At 35.5% G+C, this 22,128-nt stretch overlaps 2 protein-coding genes and 1 long non-coding RNA gene across 13 annotated transcripts in view; 1 reads left to right on the forward strand and 2 right to left on the reverse strand.

Annotated features, from left to right (window-relative positions):
- Nucleotides 1-22,128, forward strand: part of LOC103910420 (uncharacterized) — a 35,869-nt gene that overhangs the window by 2,014 nt on the left and 11,727 nt on the right. For 2 of the 8 annotated variants that reach the window (XR_012402000.1, XR_012401999.1), the window contains exons 3-4: nucleotides 1,078-1,225; nucleotides 9,317-9,436. This is a non-coding gene — a long non-coding RNA (uncharacterized lncRNA). Of the gene's footprint in view, nucleotides 1-156; nucleotides 1,932-5,927; nucleotides 5,996-9,316; nucleotides 9,437-22,128 lie in introns of those variants that run through there. The other 6 variants (XR_012402001.1, XR_012401998.1, XR_012402003.1 and 3 more) reach the window with 3 other exon arrangements.
- On the reverse strand, nucleotides 1,078-5,032 carry pus7l (pseudouridine synthase 7 like). Of its 4 annotated transcripts, none has more exons than NM_001044957.2 (9): nucleotides 4,973-5,005; nucleotides 3,981-4,734; nucleotides 3,749-3,908; nucleotides 3,042-3,237; nucleotides 2,866-2,964; nucleotides 2,711-2,792; nucleotides 2,172-2,464; nucleotides 1,742-1,795; nucleotides 1,078-1,647 (listed from the first exon to the last, which is right to left on the reverse strand). In NM_001044957.2, exons 2-9 carry the CDS (start codon nucleotides 4,723-4,725, stop codon nucleotides 1,345-1,347), a joined length of 1,932 nt encoding a protein of 643 aa, NP_001038422.1. In that variant the 5' UTR covers nucleotides 4,726-4,734; nucleotides 4,973-5,005; the 3' UTR covers nucleotides 1,078-1,344. The 4 variants fall into 4 exon arrangements, with proteins under 4 accessions (NP_001038422.1, XP_068075762.1, XP_073802385.1 ...); XM_068219661.1 differs by having other exon boundaries at nucleotides 1,256-1,647; nucleotides 2,172-2,506; nucleotides 4,973-5,003; XM_073946284.1 differs by lacking the exon at nucleotides 3,749-3,908 and having other exon boundaries at nucleotides 1,256-1,647; nucleotides 4,973-5,032.
- twf1b (twinfilin actin-binding protein 1b) lies at nucleotides 5,831-20,219 on the reverse strand. Its single transcript, NM_001002304.1, has 9 exons — nucleotides 20,147-20,219; nucleotides 19,385-19,462; nucleotides 17,934-18,112; nucleotides 15,628-15,723; nucleotides 15,430-15,534; nucleotides 11,054-11,179; nucleotides 10,670-10,820; nucleotides 9,086-9,207; nucleotides 5,831-7,415 (listed from the first exon to the last, which is right to left on the reverse strand). The coding sequence occupies exons 1-9, from the start codon at nucleotides 20,169-20,171 to the stop codon at nucleotides 7,248-7,250; spliced, it is 1,050 nt and encodes a 349-aa protein (NP_001002304.1). The 5' UTR covers nucleotides 20,172-20,219; the 3' UTR covers nucleotides 5,831-7,247.

Consider the following 22,128-nt stretch of genomic DNA (forward strand, 5'->3'; position numbering starts at 1 on the left):
ATCTCCAAGATGAAAACTCAAAGATTTTACCACTGGGCCATTGAAGCAGTGAGCAAGAGCTCTTTTGAACAGGGTTTTGTTAAAAATATATTTTGTAGGGCCAAAAATGTTTAGTTTACAGAGTTAAATATCTGCAATGGTGGGATTTGAACCCAGGTCTCTAAGAAGAAAGGTCAAAGATTTTACCACTAGACTATTGAATCTGATGGCTGTATGTGGTTTTGGACAGAGTTTTGTTGAAAGTTTTAATTTATATGGTTAAAATGCTTTAGTAAATAGGGTTAAACACCTGCATTTGTGGGATTTGAACCTGGGTTACTTGGGTCCAAGTTGTATGCTCAAAGATTTTACCCCTGAGCCACTGAGTCTCAGGTTCCCCATATGTTTTGGACTTCTCTTTTATAGGCAGCTTTCAGAAACAGCATTTACATTTATAAAACCAACAACAAATGCTCATTCAAAACTGCTTTTAGCTTCACAGCTTCAGTAGCTCAACTATTAACACATCAAGTTTTGAATCTTTGAGACCCGGGTTCAAATCCCACTCTTGCTGAGCTATTGAGTCTGAGAGTTGTTTAGGATGAAGTTTTATTTGTTTGATAACGCACATACATGGTAGATTATCTTCAAGTATGATTACCCACACTCGAACCTGCTTTTGATTTATCCAAGCTCGGCCAGGATTGAGAATGCAACCTTTCGATTACAAGTCCAAATCCCTAACCACTAGGCCACAGCTGCCTCTTATAATCAGCAGTCGTTGCATTTGAAACTCCTCTCATTCATTCATGTTTTTTTCAATTAGGAGTTTATGTACAATATTTAGTGGATGAGCAGAAGTGGATTTGAACTACTTTTAATCACTTTATGTTGAAATATTGAGCTTGACATTAGATTTGGACAAACATTGTGGAATTTAAACATGACGTTTGACTGAGGATTTTGAAATGTTATAAAAATAATGTTTTTTGTTATAACTTTAGGATTTGTTTACATTTCTTAATTCATGGTTCGCCTCATAAACCTTTACAGATGTACAGCATAATATTTCCATCCTAATTTTTCTATCACTTCTAGATGAGCTTGTGATTCATTGAACACAGCTGGCAGATCCTTTAGGGTTCATCAGTCCAACTGCTTCTGAGCTGAACCTGAGAGAGACATCTAGTGCTCAATGCTGAAATTACAGCTCATTCACAAACAAATGAGTGGAATATTGTTGCAGGTAAGGTAAAAAACACAATCATCATGACAATTGTAAATAAACTTTTTAATAAAAATACAGCTCCTCATATTTGACGTTTTTTAGTCTCTAAACACTTTTAATCAGTGTCATTGAGTAACCTATGAAAGATTAGTCTTCATAATCTCTCCGAGACACACAGTAGCGTAGCAGGACGCCTCCAGGTCAAAGTTTAGTGACAGACAGTGTGTGTTAGACTCGTCTGATGAACTCGTCTGCAGGCTATATGTGATGTTCTGTGGCTTAGCGAGCAGGGGTCGATAACATCCAGGGACGTTGAGTTTAAGGGGAGTCACTCTGAATCGGCAGGACTCCAAACCGTCTTGAGCCAATCGGTCTTGATACCATTGACCCAAAAGGTTTTCTGGATACTTGACACTATTTCCTGGCATAGGAAGAATCACCTGGATTAAAAACCACAGAGGCACAATAAGAGACTGATGGGTAAGAGTTACTGTAGCAGACATACAGAGCAATGAAAGACATCTGAAACAGTACCTGATCTAATGAGAAAACCTCATTCTTCTCCTCATCTGAAGTCACAACATGGATCTACAGCACAGAAAACAAGTGAAAATGAATGGAAAACCACAAATAAGAACAAGAAACAATAATACAAATGTACAATCATTCAACATACCTGCATTTATGTACACACACTCTTCTTTAATAAAATATTTGAAAGATTTATGCATGTTTAATTTATATATACATTTTTAAAATACTTCTTTACAAAGTAGACTCAAATAATCAAACAAATGTTTCTTAACGTTGTATTTCAGGGTAAATGTTAGGATATTATTAGATTGAAATTTACTCTGAATAAAGTGCGTGTTTGTTTTATTCTTATGATTTATTTCACCCAATTCAATCTAAACACAAACCGTTTCTGGCTATTATTTAGCAATAACTAAATCAAGACCCTTACCTGTGGAGCACTGAGCTCCTCTGTGGCATCTTTGAGCCCTTTTACAGGCTCAGCCCAAACCAGATCGCCCTGAACAGGCTTAAAGCCCAGTTTTTGCAGCCGGTATTTGGCTGCTTGGTTCCACACTCTGCTGCAGTAGGAGTGAAGGTAGAAGACCCTCATGCTGTGGGGTAAACTGAGCCAGCCACGAGTGCAACCCTCCTGTCCACTGCCGTACCGGTGGAGCGCCCGCAGCATGAGCCGCTCTCTGGCTTTATACGCTGGCATCAGCACCAAGCTCTCCTTGGCATTCCCTGAACGAAGAGAACAGTTAGTTGTTCTTGGATGCACTGAAACTGAAATAAATGAAGCAACAATGATCAGCATGTATTGGAAAATCCCCAATAATATGTTTTAGCTTCATGTTTATCTATTTTCTACAGCACATTGCTCAACATTAGTTGTTTAATTGTGCTTTACAAATAAAGGTTGAATGATTAAATATACTTATGTGGCTGAACTATAACTATTTTAGCTATCAGAGAAATCCCAGCACTCACCTGTGTGCAGAAAATGACGTTTAGCTTTGTTCTGGAGGTCATCGTCATCCTCTGGGGTGAAGAACAGCTTAACTGAAGCCTCCTGCTCAAACACAGTGTTTCTAACAAAAGCCGGAGCATCACATATAACTGATCAATGGAAATGACTCTATTACCATATTCTCCTTCAACAGCGCAAGCCCTACTTGATCTGCTTGGACACACGAACCACTTCCAAACCGCTGAGGACCGTAATAATTCACAAAGCCTTTGTTCTGGAAAATAAAAAGTAATATTTAGTAGTTCTGTGTGTACATCTCTTCATGAAATGCTGATGAACACACACATTTACCTTCACATTTTCCACTGCTTCCTCTATAACCTTTGGCAGCTCTGCAAGACCATGTTTCCCATGATGCTTCAGGTCTCTGATGACCAGCTCAAAGTGATTTCCCTGCAGTCTTCCAAGCTTAAGAGCTTCAAACGCAGGACGGACACGAGAGATCTCCATTCCCCTCCTCTCAAACTCTGAGCCTTTCTCCAGCAACCTGACACACAAATGTGTTTATATGCAAATCTCTATATGCATATCTACAAATGTAAAAAGAATACCATGATGAAGACTGACAATTTAGAATCCCAAAGACCCCATCCCTATCTTATCTTTAAAATCTTGTACTGTTATTCACGTCCTTTTTCTGCAGATTTCTGCTTTTTGTTGTTAAAATTAATTTGATGATTCCAGTTTTATAAAGCAAATCGATATTACATTATATTGGTGACAGTGAATGTAAAGTGTACATTTGCATACACATAATACACATAGAATAAAACTTTTTTTATTTTTAGACTAATATTTAAAGATTAGTACTTTGAGGCTTATTAGGTAAGCCCCTGCTTACTATATATATATGGATATTTTGCAATATATGCACTGCAATACTAAAAATGAAATTATGGCACCATCTTGTGGCTCTTCATAAGTACTTCATAATCACATTGAAAATACCTAAATAATGAGATTCAGTAAAAGAAAGACTTAATCAGGGGTCTGTTTACCGCTCTGGAGAGATCTTTTTCACTACCATGGCCTGGTAAGTAATGGCTCTCTTGTCTTTAATTCCTGCATAAGTGAAATCAGAGGGAAGCACTCCGAGTACTGCAGCCATGTAGCTGATGGCCTCCAGAGTCTCCAGGTTCTCCTTCCGAAGAGTAAAAGCTGATAGGAAAGGAGGATTGTCACCTAAACTTGGTTTTACATGTCAACAAGAGATGTTTCTTCTTCACTCACCCGTGTATAAACTCTCCTCCTGCATTTGACAGTCTGCCATCGTTCTCTTCTTGGCTTGTTTGCCTCTCTCCCTCAGTCTCACTGTAATGCAAGTCTTCTGCTGGTCCACAAAGCTCTTGGTTTCCACAAGCTTCCCAAAACGCCTGCTAACAAAATGATGAACTGACGTCCGGTGCTCCTTGCTGTCATCGGGCAGGAACGTGAAGACAGAACCAGGTGTTTTGGCATCAATAAACCTGAAAAAGTCCTCAGCTTCTCCTTCAGAAGCCAAACCGGCGAGCTCCTGGAAGTCTGGATCTTCTCTGACCCGGATCTCAGATTGGTTGGTCAGAGTCTGGAGGAAGGGGAAGTTGAACCGGACCGCTTTGTGGACCACAGCTCTCATGTGTTTATCAGGAAAAGTTCCCAATGACAGTTCCACCTTTTCTTGATCATCTGAACAGGGTTTTACCTTCAGTTTATTAGTAAAATGCTCCAGTTCCCTGTTCACACTAAGACCCAGGATCAGATTCAGATCAAAACAATCCTGAATTAAACTGTCAGTGTCATCTGGTTTAGATGGTTTTAATTTACCAATCCTTTTGGTAGTTTGACACGGTCTTTCTTCTTCTTCAGTATTTACACTGTTAACAAATTGTCCATTGGTGTCTATCTCAATAACAACAAAATCTTGAGGTGAGTTTTTTATGGTTCCATTGAAGCCTTCATGGTCTGATATAAAGCAGGAGAGAGTGTTTCTCTCCATTACTGAGTCCTGTACGATAAAAAACCTTAGTGATTAAAGGCACTCGATCATCAGTGGTTTATTAACTTGGATATACATGTCGGTTTGCATATATAATGAAATCTTTTGATTTGAGGGTGTTTACGGTACGATTTTTATACTTAATAAACAATCGAAATATTATTTCAATTAATCGTGTGTTGTAAAACCGTAAACAAAGCAGATTTTTAACAAAAACCTAGTTTTGTTTTAGAATTTCTTTACTCACCCGCGTGCTGTTGTTATTGTCGGTTGTTTCCGCAACACGTGGCCCCGCTCTTAAAGGCGCAGTAGCGTAGAAGACAAGTGCAGTTATATGCGCTTATGTTGCGCCTTAGTTTTGTTTATAAGTTTGTTTATATATTGTCGATTAATTTCACTTATTATAATAAAAACCAGACAGACAATGGCATGTTATAGGCTATTATGTTTTTTTTTTTAAAACGTGCCAGTAAGATTCAAACATTAAAACAAAATTGTGCTATTAATACAATTTAAGATTTAAAAATTATTTTACACTTTGTTTACCAACATTAACTTTTAACTGTGTGTACTAATCAAAAACCATAAAACCTAAATATTGTTACTTGAATAAATTAATTAAAAATCAATTAAACAATGAATAGACAATTTAATAAATATTAACCTAACACAAAATAAAATTAGCCATTTAACAAAACTTAAAATAATATAAAATAACTAAGTTACATTATTTCCATTCACTTCACCTATAGATGTTGTGTGGTGAATGCACTGGCACCGTTGTCCTGTGGCTGCCGTCGCATCATCCAAATGAATGCTGCATGCTGGTGGTGGTGTGGCACGACCGTCCTTATGATTGTGAAGTGATTTGGGTGTATAGCCATACACCTTAAACGTGCTATATAAATACACATTACTTACATCCATTAAAAAGTACAATAGCCCCTTAAATGAAACCAAACTAATATAGTCCGACACATATCAGCCTTATCAATATTTAATATGTCATGTACTTATGGTAATTTAGAACCTATAACATCATCACATTACGCTCATCACAAACTCCAAACTCATAAAGACCAACAATAACACGAGACTCCAAATGTAAAGGTCTCTTCAAATCTTTTTTATTTTTCTCTCCCCTCTCTTTCTTATACAATGCATAGAAAAAGACATTTAAGACTATAATGATTCTGTTCCAGACTTCACAAGACCCCTACATAGGAGACACATCAATAGTGGTTTGCCTGTTGGGAATCAGCGGATGGAGGTTCGTACAGTCTCTTCCCTTATGAGAGGTTTCAACAGCATCCCAAGTGAACTGAACTCATGCATTAGTGTGGTTGCGGATGGCTTGAAATGGAGACTGGCCATTAGTTGACATGTAAAACATTGGTTCAGACAGACAGGATGGTCATAAACCCCTGAAGATGTTGAGACAACAATATCGTCTGGACAAACAGCTTAGAAAAATAGCATCTCTGCAGGTTTAGTCTAGCAGAACGTGGAAAATAGATGCGATTGTTTTGTGTTGTGATGGATTCTATCATAATAATGTCTAGAATTAATCTTCTTTAAAAAAATTATAATAATCAAAAAACAAATAATTAATACATTATAAAAGGGGTTTTCAGCACAATTTTCTTGGCAAATCCTTCATTGAAATAATCCATACAAGCTGCGAAAATACTGATACTGTTGAACTTGATTTATTTGGTCACTCTTTAAAGGGATAGTTCATCCCAAAATTAAAATTAACTCACACTCAGGTGGGACCAAAGGTGAGCTTCTTTGTGATGTTACATATATATATATATATATATATATATATATATATATATATATATATATATATATATATATATATATATATATATATATAAACGTGGTATTTTGAAAAGTTTTAGAAACCATTAGCTATTGAACAAGCAAAGAGCGAGTCACAGAACCTTAATTCTTCGATGAATCATCCCTTTAAATTTTTTTTCTTTACCTGGAATCAATCACAAAGTTGATTAATAATGCCTCATAAAACATCTGACCTTCTTCAACACAAGAAAAGAACCTTTCTGTCCATGTTTTCCAAGCACAAATCACACTAAAACCAAATTCCCAGACAAATATTAATGCTAAAATGTAAATCTACCACAGAAAGTGCGGTTTATACCTGTACTAGATTACACGCATTTCATTTTTGAAGTTTTTCTTAAGGAAAATATAAGCACTAAATGGAGGATCTCCATCAGTATTGCACTCTATTGGCTAATATGCAGGTAAACAGCGTAATAGTGTAAAACTATTACCAGGAGCTTCTTAAAATACATTCTAGTGTACTTCTGTTTTCTTCAACCTAGCGTTTCATATTGCAAGCTACAAAGTGTCATTTCACAGGCCTTAGTGTTGTACTTTGTGCATAGATCAGTCTATAGCGCTGTGGTCTACATGAGTCAAGGTAAAAATGGGATTGGCTTGAGGACGGGATTCATTAGACTAAGTGTCAGTCGTGGAATAGGAAGAGGGTTTTAATCATCGTCGCCGCCGTCCCCTGGTGCCCGTGTGATTCGACGGCCTCCTCTTTTCCCTGTTGGCCCCTTGGGTTTGGCAAAAGCTTGCTTGTGCGCATGTTGTTTGGGGTGAACCTCTTCGTACATAAAGTCACTGGTTAGTTCGTCACCGTTGTCGATTTCCAGCTGAAAAGGTGAAGAAGCACGAAATGAGAAGCTGTAACATTAAATGCACGTTCATGCCTCAAGGAATTAAAGGGGCAGTTCACCACCAAATGAAAATTTGCTGGTTATTTATAAACTCTCAGGTCAGTCAAGAGCTTTTTCTAACGCCTGTTTCACACCGCAAGCGTCAGCGGCGCGTGAGCAGAGCGTGAGCAGTGCGTGTGTTTTCGGCGTCCATGTTAACAGATTAGAGCTTTCATACCGCACGCAGCAGCAGCGCGTCAGAGCGAGGCGTGAGCGTCGCCGAAGCAGCAGTGCAGCGATAGTTTCGGCGCTGGGTCTATTTTTGACGCGCTGATCAAGCTCAATTAAAGTGACAGTGCATTGAGAATGACCAAAACACATTGAATGACAGTAAAAACTAACAATTTTACCCAATAAATGCGTTAATAATGTCAAATGGTTTATATATAGTCATTCAAATGAACTTAAAACGATTAAAAACGGCAACAAACATTTATTTAGGCCCGAACTACAAAACCAAATGTAAAACTATTTTACTAACAGTTTTGCTTAAGTTGCACACTAGTGTTGTACGAGAGGGGAAATGGAATATTTACGGGATTTGTAGTCCATAGCGAAGTGTATTGTGGGTAGTGTAGTGCGACACGCATGCTGGATTATGTGAGCTCGCTGTGTTCTGTGCAGCTAGCAGAGCAAGAAAGTTTTAATCGGCTTTGTTTTATGTTCACTCGAATTATTCCTAACGGGAGCTGTTTGCACTGTGAATCTGACAACACGAAAATAAGTAAAAGAATGGCATGTATTGGTTACTTTTGTCCGTCTCATCATCTGCACGAGCATGAATTAACGAGCTGTTATTCTGCCGCTGGACAGCACTGAAGCTGAGAAATTAACACTAGTTTGATCATGTATAAATATCATTATAACTATATTGTATAAATATGATTATAACTAGGTCTACAGGAACCTGATAATCAAAAAACAAATGACATGATATCACAGGCGATTGTCTTCTGACTGTAGACAATTCTCATATAAGTTAGCTTTAGAAGCATACAGTACTATTTGATCTATAAAATTTGTAAAATAAACATTTGCAGGTTAATGAAACAGCATAGGAGGGGCCTTGGTACAGATGAAAAGTTTAAAAAGTGTATTTGTATATAGAGGGGTAACTAGATAGAATAGACAGAGATAGGTTGATCTCAGCAGCAGCTGCCGAAAACCTGCGCGCTGCAGACGCAGCTGGTGTGAAAGGCAAACGCCTGCGTGCTGCTACTGCTCGACATACGCGCTGCTCACGCTCTGCTCACGCGCCGCTGACGCTTGCGGTGTGAAACAGGCGTTAGTATAACAGTTAGTAATATTCACAGATTAATCATTTCGCATCAGAAGATCTCAATGTATTATCAAAAGCAACAAGTTTTAATTTAGTTTTGCCTGTATATGTTTGTAAGTGCTGATAGCCATTGGCTTGATTTTATGAAATCACCAAGCACCATAGTTTCAGCTAATACTATTATTTCATGTCCGCCTGAAGAATAAAAGTACATTTCTAATGGCCTGAAGTTGCTAAAATTTTGCTCATTTAAACATTTTTTTGAGTGAACCATCCCTTTAAACAGCATGGCGTATGCTGAACTTTATACTAAAGTAACATGCAATACCTTTTTGGCAATTTCAATGCCCAAGTTTCTCTCTACAGTGTCTATGAGAGGGTTCTTGCAGCTTGAATACAGCATTCTCTCCTTGATGCTGCATTTATAACCAGGCATAGAGTAGATGAACACTGCAGACACAAAAAGATTAATCATATTGGTTGTGTTCAGAGACGATCATTAGATGTTCATTCATTCATTCATTCATTCATTCATTCATTCATTTTCTTTTTGGCTTAGTCCCTTTATTAATCCGGGGTCGCCACAGCGGAATGAACAGCCAACTTATCCAGCATGTTTTTACGCAGCGGATGTCCTTCCAGCCGCAACCCATCCCTGGGAAATCATTAGATGTTCCTAGTAAGTAATTCATTTTATGTAATGTACCATTATTTATTATGCTTAAGCTGTTCTCTGTCAACATTTAATACAAATTCCAATTTAGATAAATCGGGAATATATTTAAATACATAATTCCATGACAATAATTAGATATTTCACAAAGCTGTATTAAATTGTGGCTAACAAAACACTTAATTTCATATAAATTCTCCTTTGCAGAGAGAATCCTTCCACCTTACATGTGTAGCATATCAAGATGCTGATTAGACAGCATGATTATTGCACAGTTGTGCATTAGGCTGGCCATCATAAAAGGCCACTCTAAAATGGGTGTATCATTTTTTTTTCCCTAGAAAATGCCACTGAAGACTCACAGTAAATTCAGCTTTAACCACAGGAACAAATGACATTTAAAAATATTAATATTTAACTATGTTTTAAATTGTAATACTATTTCACAATTATCCTTTTATAGTATATGATCAAATAAAAAGAATTATCTTATCTCACAGACACACATCGATTATCACTCAGCATAACATATTTATGTAAAAATAGACACATAATCACATTAATAAAATCAATTCAATAGATGTATGACGTAAAGCAGTAAAACTACATTTAATATTTTGATTCTTAAAAACATCTTACCACGTTTCAAAGGCTGCATTTACACTGCTTGGTTCAAGTGACTCAATTTTTTTCTTATCGGATATGACCCATGTATGTGTAAGCAGGAAGAAAAAACACATGGATTTACTCAAATCAGATTCAGGCCTTGTTCATATGTGTGAATTTATCAGATATGAATCGAATCCATGCCCTCGTGTCTCAGGTAGACCAGATTTTCACCTGTCACTGCAAGTTGCGCATCATTAAAAACCATAGCGAATGACATCAACTCTGTCGCTTTCATTTCAGAACAGACTTCAGTCCCAAACCTTAAACCTCATACATGAGGACTAAAACAGCTTTTATATTGTCATGTAGCACAAGTATTTAAGTAAGTATTTAAAAAGAGAAAGTGAGTGAGCGCAATATCCGCCATGTAACCAATAACAACGAATATAAAACATTTTCTGTCAAAGACTATAGTGAAAAAAAATGAAACAATCGGATATGAGTCACTTTTAAAAGATGATGCAAGCAGGTCATCAAAAAAAAAATCAGATTCAGTCACAAAAATCGGAATAAGCCATCAAGATCTGCAGTGCAAATGCAACCAAAGACTATTCGATGTGTGTCTCTTACCTGTGGACTCAAGGTAGTCTCCTTCATGAGAGTGTTTGTAGAGGAAAAAGTGATACCTAGCAGCATCTTTCGGGATCCTTTTAGGCAGATCTTTCAGATCCGTTGGAGCCGTACCAGATAATTTGATGGATTCATTAGGAAAATCTATTTCCTGTTAATAGAACACAATTAATTAATATCGCATAACAGCCCAGTAATAATGAACCAGATCTTTTTCTGTCCCATCACACGGAGGTCAACCCAACCAGTCTGCAAAGTAAACATAAAGATCCGGATATGATGCATTTTCAAATATACAGAGCAGAGCAGTTATAAAGGCAGGATAATATGCTATTGTTCAGAGCTGCCGGGAGCGGTGGAGGTAATAAAAAAGGCCTGAAGTACCAGCTGAACGTAGTTAATCCTCTTGTCCCTGAACTGCTCCAGAGCCTGAATAGCATCTCTCTGCATAGGGAAGGCCACTCCCTGAAGAGTCTGCTGCTTTGTGTCCACATGGACGTCTGTCTGCAACTGAAACGCACAGAACATCCTTAATCAAGGTCTGTGCATTTGGCCTGTAATCAGCAAAACGATCATTAAAAGGATAGTTCACCCAAAGAATTACATTTAATTACACAAACCCGTGTGGAGTTGATTTCTGGTAGTGGTAACCAGACAGTTGATGGTAACCATTGCTTTTTCATAGTAGAAAAAACATATACTATGGAAGTCAATGCTGACCACCAACGTTCTGGTTACAAACGCTCAATGGGCCCTATCATACACCCGGAGCAAGGCACGACGCAATTGTTGTTTGCTAGTTTCAGCTTGGCGCAAGAGTCGTTTGATGTTTTGCAGCATGCTGTTTAAATAGCAAATGCATTTGTGCTCATCTGTGCGCCCATAGGCGTTCTGGTCTAAAAAAGGAGGCATGTTGAGGCGCATTGCTGGCAAAGCAAAGCCGGTCTATAGTCCAGCGCAGAGCGCGTTAGTTGCGCGCCTCGCTTACACATTGCTTAAAACACAAAGGTTGTACAGCAATATGCAAATATCTTTACATTTGAAAAATAATTAAAGGATTAAAATATGACAAAAATTCTTATTTTCTAGCCTAGATAAATATAAAAACCACCGCCTCCATGCCTTCTTCATCTCTGGAGGCTTTTTTCAGTTTATTCATAACAATTTGCTTTTGTATAATGTTATTATTATTAGCATTATTATTTATTATATGCATATTTATATTCGTTTTATTAAAAACAAGCTTAGATTTGCGAATTTTTCCATTCTTAAAATAGCAAAAGTGGATTCTGACACGCCCTGAATGGATTTGCGCCCTGCGCTTTAAACTTTGCACATGGATCGTCAAAATAGAGCCCAATATCTTCGTTACCATTCAATAAGAGGAATAAACTTATATAGTTCTTTTCTTGTTAGATGGTTTATGTATTATACACTCTGCAATTCATGTTGTAAAATATAAAGCAGTGTATAAACGTATATTCAGATTTGACTATTCTGACATATCAAAACCTTTTTTGTTGTGCATCACTGAACTGATTTAATAGTCACCATTTAGCATAACATTTTTAAATTGCAGGCTTCAAAAAATTATTTTACACACATTAATGTAGCATAAAATGTATGCCAATATATTTATAACCATAAAACCACAATATATAATCTCTTTTAGTATTATATTTAATAAATGAAACCTTAAGACTTCTAATCTCACTTGCTTCCATTGAATTTAGCCCTTGAAATCAGCTTGTTATACTGCTTCATGTCACAAACATATATTAATAATACATTATTCATTTTTTTATGCATAACGTCTCTAAATTAGCATATTAGAATGACCTCTAAAGGATCATATGACACTGAAAATGGCATTAATGATGCTGAAAATAAAAAATATATATACAATTCTTATATAAAACAGTTTCTTTATTATAGTCAAATTGTAATAATGTTTTAAAATATTATGTTTTTACAGTTATTTGATTAAATGCATGCATAAATAAACATATAAACCCAAAAGAGTAAACTTAAATTAAATATTAGAGTGTACACATCAAAAACTGCAGGCCGCATTCTATAAAGCGCCCGCTGAATGAACTTCCTGCTCTGCCAGGATTGGGAGCAGCGTTTCATCCAGCCATCTACTCAATAAAAACCTCCCTTTCAACAAATTAATAAAAATAAAACACCCTAAAGCTGCTTTCCTCCTCGCTCATACATGTAGATTAGTGTAGCATTATCTTCCTCCCGCAGCTGCTTCTGCTCCGGGCGAGAGCAGTGAGCCGTTTGATTGGTTCATTTAACGGCCTGTCATTTAGAAACAGCCAATAAACTGAGCAAGAGTCTGCAGAAGGCAGGTCTGGCAGCATCCTGTACCAGTGGATCCAGAAGCTGCTTTAAATGAGAGAGCAGCGCACGAGACTCAGCTTTTCTATTTTTGGTCTGCATATGTTTGATGCTAAATATTACATGCGCTTATGTTTTTGGCACAATCTTTTCTTCCATAAATCACATTATTACAGTAGGCTTTTAGCATTAGGATGGCAAAAGGTTGTGTGCATGGTGATTTCTTTGTAAACGTATAACGCATATGGGAACTAAATACAACTAGTGCATTGTGCATTTATATTTAATGTGTACTGTATGTGATTTCAACAGCCAAGAATAATGATCAAAATGACCCATTATACAGGCCCGGATTAAGAATTCAGAGGTCCCTGGGCACAATGTCTTGTAGGGCTGCACCCCTATAATTAAATTAAAAATAAGATTAATATCATATTTTTAAAATAAAATTAACTATAATTTATTGCCCGGATTTTTAAACTAAATGATATACAGTACATAATTTACTAAATTTACTTAAAAAAAAACATTACTTTAAAAAAAATACTAAATACAACTAGTGAAAATTAATGGATTTAAATATACTTGTTTAAGTTGACTGATGCAGTACTAAAAATTATATTTAAGTGTATTTTTAATGTATAACTTATAATGCATATGATTTGGTTATAACACGTCTTTAATCCAGTTCTATGAATCGGAGTCCTCCATTATACACACACTTTTTAATGATTCCTACTTGTCTTCCTTGTAATGAAGTGTAGGCAAAATCTGATATGCAGTGGGGGAAAAAAGATGCCTGATTCGAACCGGGTTCATGATCGATCGCGTCAAAAGATGTTGCCATCCGCAAGCTAAGCCACTCCACTGCTGACTGTTGTGCTCTTTAGTAATATTGTCTCTGTCGATCAAACGGTGATGGGCATCAATCGCTTAACTAGTTGTTTTTGCACTAAGTCTATTTAGCCTAAATAGACACTCCAAAATCAGCATTTTCCCCCCCTCGCAAGGGCCCCAAGTGTGCACAGGCCCCTGGGCCTGTGCCCATAATGCCCATTGGTTAATCCGGCCCTGCCCATAAATATCTATTTATAAAATCAAAAGCATGTGTTTATATTGGATTTCATATAATATTTTTAATTAAAAAAAAGTATAATGTTATATTGTATATTTTAATACTGTATATATCAAAACAGTAAACATTCATCCATAATAAAAAAAAGTTTGGTTTTAGTTTGGTTTGGTATAGTTTTATTAAAATATGGCTGCTGAGCGTGCACCTTGGAGACAATGCCAATAAGCTTGGGGTGTCACATTCTCATTTCCGATGGAGACGCGCACATAGGAGTGACGTGCACATGGTGTGCAAGCAGCGCGCATGTAACACGCACATTTTCCAGGTACTCCTAGTGGAAAAACATCTGAATTTTCCGAATGCCCCAAACACTAGAACGAACCAATTTGCTTCACACAGTGTATAGAATATAAACATTTCAGTAATAATGGCAGACTAATTACCTCAGACAAACACACAAAGTACGCACTCATGTTTGTCATTTCAGATCACAATAACAACACACGAGAAAATGACTGCCGTATAGCAGCAGTGAGGAGATTGTAAATTTAAAAAGTATGTCACCAAAGTGGCTTTTTGGTTTCTTTTCTTGTGCATCCCAGCCACTAGCTCCCCATCTGAAAGAGTTTTTACCATAGGGGTAATGTAGTCATTCAACTTTACAATCTGTAATGTTGCAGTATATATTTGAATAATGATGGCTGGTTCCCTTCACTTGGAAGCTCAGATTTGATTATCATAATTTGTTTTGTTTGCAGAGTTTGAGGTTTACTGTATCTCTATTATTGACACCTTACAGATGTTGATCTGCCTTTACAATTACACACACTTTGTAACATTTTATTTATCATGTTTAAGAGTCTCTTTAACACTTAAGTTTATTTTTAATATAAAGAAATCATTTTGTTTTATGTCAAAAACATTTTGGTTTTTGACTATTAAAACTATTTGCCTTAGTAATGTTGGTAATTTAAAATAATATGGTTAAATAAATAAAAAATCCTACTATTCCTAAACGTATTGTTAAAAAATATTCAATAATTATCAATATCGAATGATATGAAAGATGAGAACGTGATCATTTTTTTTGCAATATCGCCCAGCCCTAATTAAAATGTATTGAAAAAAAATAATCAATAAAAATGCACAAATTGCTTAATTATTGTGGCTCACTAAACAGCGTTCTAAAGACCATTCCGGTTTCGTAAAGATCCATCATTGAGTTCGCCAGCTTAACAGAGAGGATTTTGCACATAATGTACTAAAAGCTTCAGCTCATGAGGGGACTGATGCTCACGGTGTCTGAGTGTTTGTGTGTTTGTGCTGAAGTCAGCTTTACCTCATTGAGTTTGATCTGCCTCAGCTCCTCCTCTGCTGCAGTCAAAGGCAGCGGCGCCGCCTGCGAGCTCAGGTACTTTTTATAGCCATTTAGAGAGACGTCGTCCTGTGCAGGGCAGACAGAGATGCATTAGAGAGAAACCTGTGGCTCAGATCTGTTCAGGAGAGCATTTGGCAGCTCAAGTGCAATATATCATACCTTCACTGTGCCAAAAATCTCCTCTTTAATGTGGCCGCCGCCAAACTCTTTCTTCAGCGTGGCCCTCGTAGCAGCATATAACATCTTTTGTCGAACCTGTAAAGAAAAGAAAAAGTTTTGCTTTCAAACTAGGCTTCTGAACCACAGCATTTATGAGCTGTAGTTGTTATAGACCATGAGGGATGTAAACAAAAACAATGGTCCCAATGTATTTCCTGTTATACATTTTTAATTTCTATGGCTTTTAAATATAAACTAAAGAAAATGAGCCACATATTGATAAATAATGTTATGATAGCTGTTTTACCATTAAGTTATAATCGAATTGCTTCTTGTTACAGATATGAAATAGTTTGATAACAAGCAGGAAATGTTCATAAGCCAATAACATTACCACATTGAAATGGTCTATAACATAATAGTAACCACAAACATGATCACAAATCAGGCATAAATAAATAAATAAATACATATTTACATATTACTTTACATATTACTTTAATCATTAAATGTTTTATCAGGGTTTGCTGCAGGTTTCAGAAAGTTAAATTTAAGACTTAAGACAATTTTAAGACCATTATGAATGAAATTTTAGACTTATACAGGCCTAAATGGTAAGGAATTTTTCGGATTGCCCAGTTGGAAAAGATTTTTATTTGCCCGACCAAACTTTTTAAAAATAATTTAATAAATGTTTTTAATATTTTTGTTAATTCGGAGCAAAATATTTTAACTATAGTCAAAACAAGCAAGCTCTAGTTATTTACATACACTTTTTTTCAACATAATCTATAATAAACTAAACGTATGTACAACAGTATGTCCAAGTCAGCTTCTTCAGCAGTAAATAATTGAAGAACTAGTGTTATTATAAGGCAAATAATTAAAACATGATGGTAAATAGAGTGAAAATCATATTTTTAAAGTTTTACTGAGATGGATTGTTGATGATTGTATGGGTGGTGGCCAGATTGGGTAGCTATACATGAAAAAGAAAAATTAAGACCTTTTCAAAAAAGATTTAAGAGCTACAACACATTATTACAGTAAATTTTCGACTTGTTAAGGCTTAAAATGTAGTTTTTGAGGCACTTGTTTAAGACATTTTAAAACTTTTGAAGACCCTACGGGTACCCTGTTTATATGTTTATAAAAATATATAAAGTGATATATTTAAATGTTTATTTTATAAAGCAAGACAACATATGGCAATAAAAATAGCAATTATTATTATTTTTTCTAGATTATCAAAGTTAACTTATTATAAGACATTGAAACTTTGTTGCAGATATTTTTAAAGTTTCAGTTCATTTAATATGATTATTATATTAAATGAGGACTATTGTTTATTATTAAACTGTTAAACACTTTAAATGATATTGATATCCACAATTTTAAATTAAGATAAATATATGGACGTAATTAAAGATAAATAATAATAACAAAACAAGCTATTTTTGCCCTAGAGTGAATCAGAAAAAAAGTTAATTATATTTGTATTGATTAAACCTTGATTAGCCCTTGTGCACTGTTCAAAGGCACTGTTCATAAGTTATGGACAAATTAGGACTCAAAAATGACCCCATGAAACGTACATAAGGGTTAATTCCTGATTAATTCCCGAAAAGCTGCTTTGACACAAATTGCACTGTATATAGGCTCTATAGAAAAAACATTACAATAAACTAAATAAAATGTAACTGAAAACATTTTTACAATAGTATTAAAATTAGAATAGCGTTTCACTGGTCCTAAAATGACATTTTAAGAGTAATGTTGTTATAGTAAAGCTCTTGGTCTTAATCAGCATGAAACCGTGACACATTTGGGTGTGATTGAGACTCATTTTTGTTTCCCTGTTTGTTGAACATTGAGGGAGAAAATTAGAATTGCAAATCTGTAGCACAGAACCACAACTGTCTGCTTTCTGCATCGTCACCGTGCTTTTCATTTAGAAAAAAAAATGCCCTGTGAAGAGTAGATTACCATCAAGAATGCACAATACGAGCTTATCTGATATCAATTCAGTGTGTGATTGATCACATCAAAGCTGGCTCTTCATCATCATCCACATTAACTTCAGAAATACAACAATATCCATAATGATCAGATCCACATAGTGCTGTGAAAACCTCTTATTATAGGCTGCTTTTCTATGGACGGGCTTAACTGGGAACCAGATATTTTAAAGAGCTTTAAACCAGAGCTACTATATATGGAGTGCATGGATTAAACTGCACTGAACGACGCCTTCTAATGATTTCCTTTGGCCTGAAAGAAGACGAAACAATGAACTTAATTTTTACCGGCGAGTGATCCGGAGACCAGGCCAGAAAGACCCACTCGTAGCCCTGGTTGTTGGTGGTGTCCAGCCTGAAGAGGAGGTACGAGGGCATGTCGTCCTCCACAAGGGGCAGAACGCAGCCGTCCCATTCCTGGTCCCATTTCTTAGCAGCTCGTTTGCTTCCGCCAAGAACTAACTTCTCTAAGCAAACACAACAGAAAAGAGGATGCGGGGATGAGATTCTTGTAATCAGAAAAGTGCATTGCTATTATTTATCTTAGAAAACAGTACTTTAGGGTTACGGTTCACTGCTGGAAACCCTGCTGCCAGTATTTTACAGTTAAATTACAGAAAAGACGTCATTTGGAAAAACAGTAATGAACTGTAAGATTACGGTTCGCTGCTGGAAATTCTGTTGTCAGTATTTTACCATCAAGTTAGAGAAAATCCGTAATTTGGATAAACAGTAATGAACTGAGTACGGTTCACTGCTGGAAACCCTGCTGCCAGTATTTTACCGTTAAATTACGAGAAATGTTTTTACAGTTATAAGTGTTTAAATATACGGTAAAAAACGGCAGCTGTGGTTGCCAGAATAATACTGTTACAAAATATGGTATAAACCTTGAACTAAAAAAATTACAGTAAACTACTGGGTTTTTTTTCCCATTATTTTGTAGAGTTAAGAACTAAAATCTAAAGATTTCACGTTTGTTACACTGACAAAAACACAACCGTAAGAATTTAGTGATGAGAAAGTCATATGGTTTACCCTACCATGACGACTTCTGTTACTGAGAAACCAGGAAATGTGAAAAGGGTCTATTAGATTTACACTTCTGTAAAATTATCATACTGAATATTGCAGGAATAGCTGAGGAAAGGTCACTTAATTATCCGAAACTTTATTTCATAATATCTTTTCAGAAAAATAACATGACATGCAGTAGACTGGACAGACTTGTAAAATTAAATTTCACTAATTAAAGCCTTTACAAAACATAAATAAGACATTTTGCCTTGACAGCAGTGAAATAACTGAACTAGCTGAATTATGATATATATATATATATATATATATATATATATATACACATTTTATTTGGAGTGTATTTCTACTAAAATAGCATGTTTATAAAACCATGTAGTAATAATGATATTAACTTTAAAAAACAAGATGTGAAATAACGACTAAAAAACAAGAGGGTAAACATATAGATGTTAAAAAAATTAACCTTAAATATTTGCAGTTTATCTAGATTTTTTTATTTCTAGTTTGTGTTTTTAAGGTTAATTCATTAAATGTTGGTTTTATTTCATAAATGTTAATGATAAATTAAAAATATTATAATTTAAATGAAATAAGTTAGATTAAACACAAAATAATAAAAGATTGTTTTTAGAGATGTTTATACACAATGTGTTTTATCGTCACATTTATAATTGATTGCAGTCTGATGCATAAAATCTCACCATTCTCAATCACTACTTTGATGAGCCGATATTCTCCATTCCGGGCCTTCGCAAAGATTTCTTTCACTTCCCCGGTAGCTGAGAAGAGAAAGCAGAGGACACAATGAGACCATTTATTCTGATGCGAAACAAAGCTGACCATCTCCTGACAACGAAATTGAAATTTGGCAGATGAACCAAAGCCAGAAGTCTAAAGAGGTATTGTTTGGGCCAGTTTTGAAGACTGCAGTCCATTCCTGCAGCAGGTTGCAAATTCACCCTGCAAAGTCATCATCTCAATTAAAACTTCAGCATTGATTCATAGACTTATTGTCATAGTAAAACCAACACCACTGCAGTAAAAGCTTAATGTAAACAGACGTCTATTGCATAACGCTTAGCAACACCTTTCAATAAAGGTGACACGGTTATTATTACAGATAGACCTTTGAAACCTGCTGCCTTCCTTATAAGAGCACAACCCTCAGCCTGACTACACACTGATAGTGACAGACTAATCGGAGTTTATTTGCATGACCATATTAGAGCAACAAAAGGCAGAGTAGAGTTGACACAGATTCACAGGCTGACTCTGGTTTGTTTACTGCAAGCGCTCAATAAAACTCCATAAGGTAATTCGGTCTCAGCGGCGGCGACCACCACAACAACAGGTTCTTCTGTTTACAAACAAGCACTAAATAAACAAACGGGCTCTAAAGCGACGCGACAGACTTGGTCTGGCGTATCTGAATCGACGGTAGACAAGATCGCGAAGGGTTTTACCTTGGATGCCGGTTTGATGAGACATTCTGGCTCTCTCGCGTCGGCCGGTTGGTTGATGGTAGTAGTGAAAGAACACGGAAGTCGGAGAATGAACTACAGTCATTTGAGATGCCTGTCATGTGATGTCATTACGTGGCCCCGCCCACTGCGGCGCTCTGTGCAATATAGTGTAAATATTGTGTGTATAGATAGCCTATATACACAAATACTTGTAAATATCTATGTTAGCTTATTATATATAGTCTATTATATATATATATATATATATATATATATATATATATATATATAATACACACACACACACACACACACACACACACATATATATATATATATATATATATATATATATATATATATATATATATATATATATATATATATATATATATATATATATATATATATAGATATATATATAGATATATATATAGATATATATATATATATATATATATATATATATATTCAAATTATATGTAAATATATTTCTTCTGTATCTTTTTGTACTTTTTTGTATATCATATTATTATTTAGTTAGTTTGGAGTCTGTGAAAATGTTTAGATAAAAACTGTAACAAAATAATTACTACAATAATAAATAAACAAAAAGCAGCAGTAATAATAATAATAAATAAGAAAAGTTAAACAAGTAAATAACAAATAAACCTATCACAGTATGATCAGTAGAAAAAAATCAATGTAGTGATGTAGCCTACTTAAATATCTTCCACATAATATCAATTATGACAATTTTTACACTATAAATTTGGTCTTTATATGCATCAATCACATTTTGATGTCTTCAACCAGTTAAATTTGGTACAATATTCTTTGGTAATTTAATTTTGGATCAATTATTGTTATGAGTGACATTTAATGGGCAATTTACTTTTAAATCATGTTAATGTTTAATAGTTGTTATTATTTGGTAAAAAAAAAAAACTAAACCAAAATTAAACGGCACATATGGTGTTGAAAAAAATACAAATACAGAAAAAATAAAAAATACAAATACATATGGTGAATATAAAATACATAATACACGTAAAATAGGGCTTTCCCCTTTATTTATGACAATATATACATTATATTTGACAATTTATGCGGGATAAAATTAAACAAACAAAATAAGTTGAAAATTATTCATATTAGTTTGCTTGCTTAAATTTAGCCTATATAAATTATTATACTTTCACATTTTGTAATATCATACCTACTGTATAATACGAAACAGTATAGACAGACTCTTAAATGTTAATATGCGGTCCTTCTGCAGCATCCAAAAGACAGAAAAGCCCTGCACTGCGCAGTCAATGCTGAGAGAAGCAGGCCACTGGCATTAAGCTGTGCACTCGGGACAAATCCTGGAAGCAGTGGAATTTCTCAAATGCAGGGTGGGGTTGCGAACATCCCACAGACATACTATATAAATATACTCTCTCCGACTATAGTGTTGATTCAGTTGCTGCGCCTGCATGCGTGTTAAATAAACCACAGACTCAGCAGGGAGGAGCCAGCAATACAGCAGCTCATAGTAAAAGTAGACTAAACCTTCTTTGTGAATTAGAGGTTACCGGGCCACACACCCTTAATCAAGATCCTCTGCAACAGTTCTCTGTATAATAATGCTCTCTATTTTAAGGAGGCACTGCTATTATTATAAGCTGCCACAGTTAATTACTAAAAAGCCCTTTTGCTTCTTACTAGCATTCCTTGGTATGCTCATATTTGCTATATTGTCATATTTCGTAGGGAAAGTCACTCGGTTTTTCTGCTCCTGTTTATCTGGTTATGCTAAGCACACAAAGGGCAGCTGAAAGTCACAGCTGTGAAATGCAGAGCGCCTGGATTTTCAGGACTACTTGCATTCATTATGTTCTAGAGGATCATTTATAATCAAAGCAAATGAGGACATACCAGTAATAAGACAAAAAGCTCAAGAATTCATATGCACAAATCAAAAGCTGTTATTGTAG

The sequence above is a fragment of the Danio rerio genome, chromosome 4 (assembly GCF_049306965.1).
Source record: "Danio rerio strain Tuebingen ecotype United States chromosome 4, GRCz12tu, whole genome shotgun sequence".
In the NCBI taxonomy this organism is placed as follows: Eukaryota; Metazoa; Chordata; class Actinopteri; order Cypriniformes; family Danionidae; genus Danio; species Danio rerio.

Coding starts and splice junctions, on each gene's coding strand:
- pus7l (XM_068219661.1), bottom strand. CDS start 4,725: ATGGAGAGAAACACTCTCTCCTGCTTTATATCAGACCATGAAGGCTTC. Junction 3,909..3,980: donor GGAGGAGAGTTTATACACGG/GTGAGTGAAGAA, acceptor CTTTCCTATCAG/CTTTTACTCTTCGGAAGGAG. Junction 1,796..2,171: donor AGGAGCTCAGTGCTCCACAG/GTAAGGGTCTTG, acceptor TCTGTGCTGTAG/ATCCATGTTGTGACTTCAGA.
- twf1b (NM_001002304.1), bottom strand. CDS start 20,171: ATGTCTCATCAAACCGGCATCCAAG. Junction 15,724..17,933: donor GGTCTCCGGATCACTCGCCG/GTAAAAATTAAG, acceptor TTTTCTTTACAG/GTTCGACAAAAGATGTTATA. Junction 10,821..11,053: donor GGATTAACTACGTTCAGCTG/GTACTTCAGGCC, acceptor TTCTATTAACAG/GAAATAGATTTTCCTAATGA.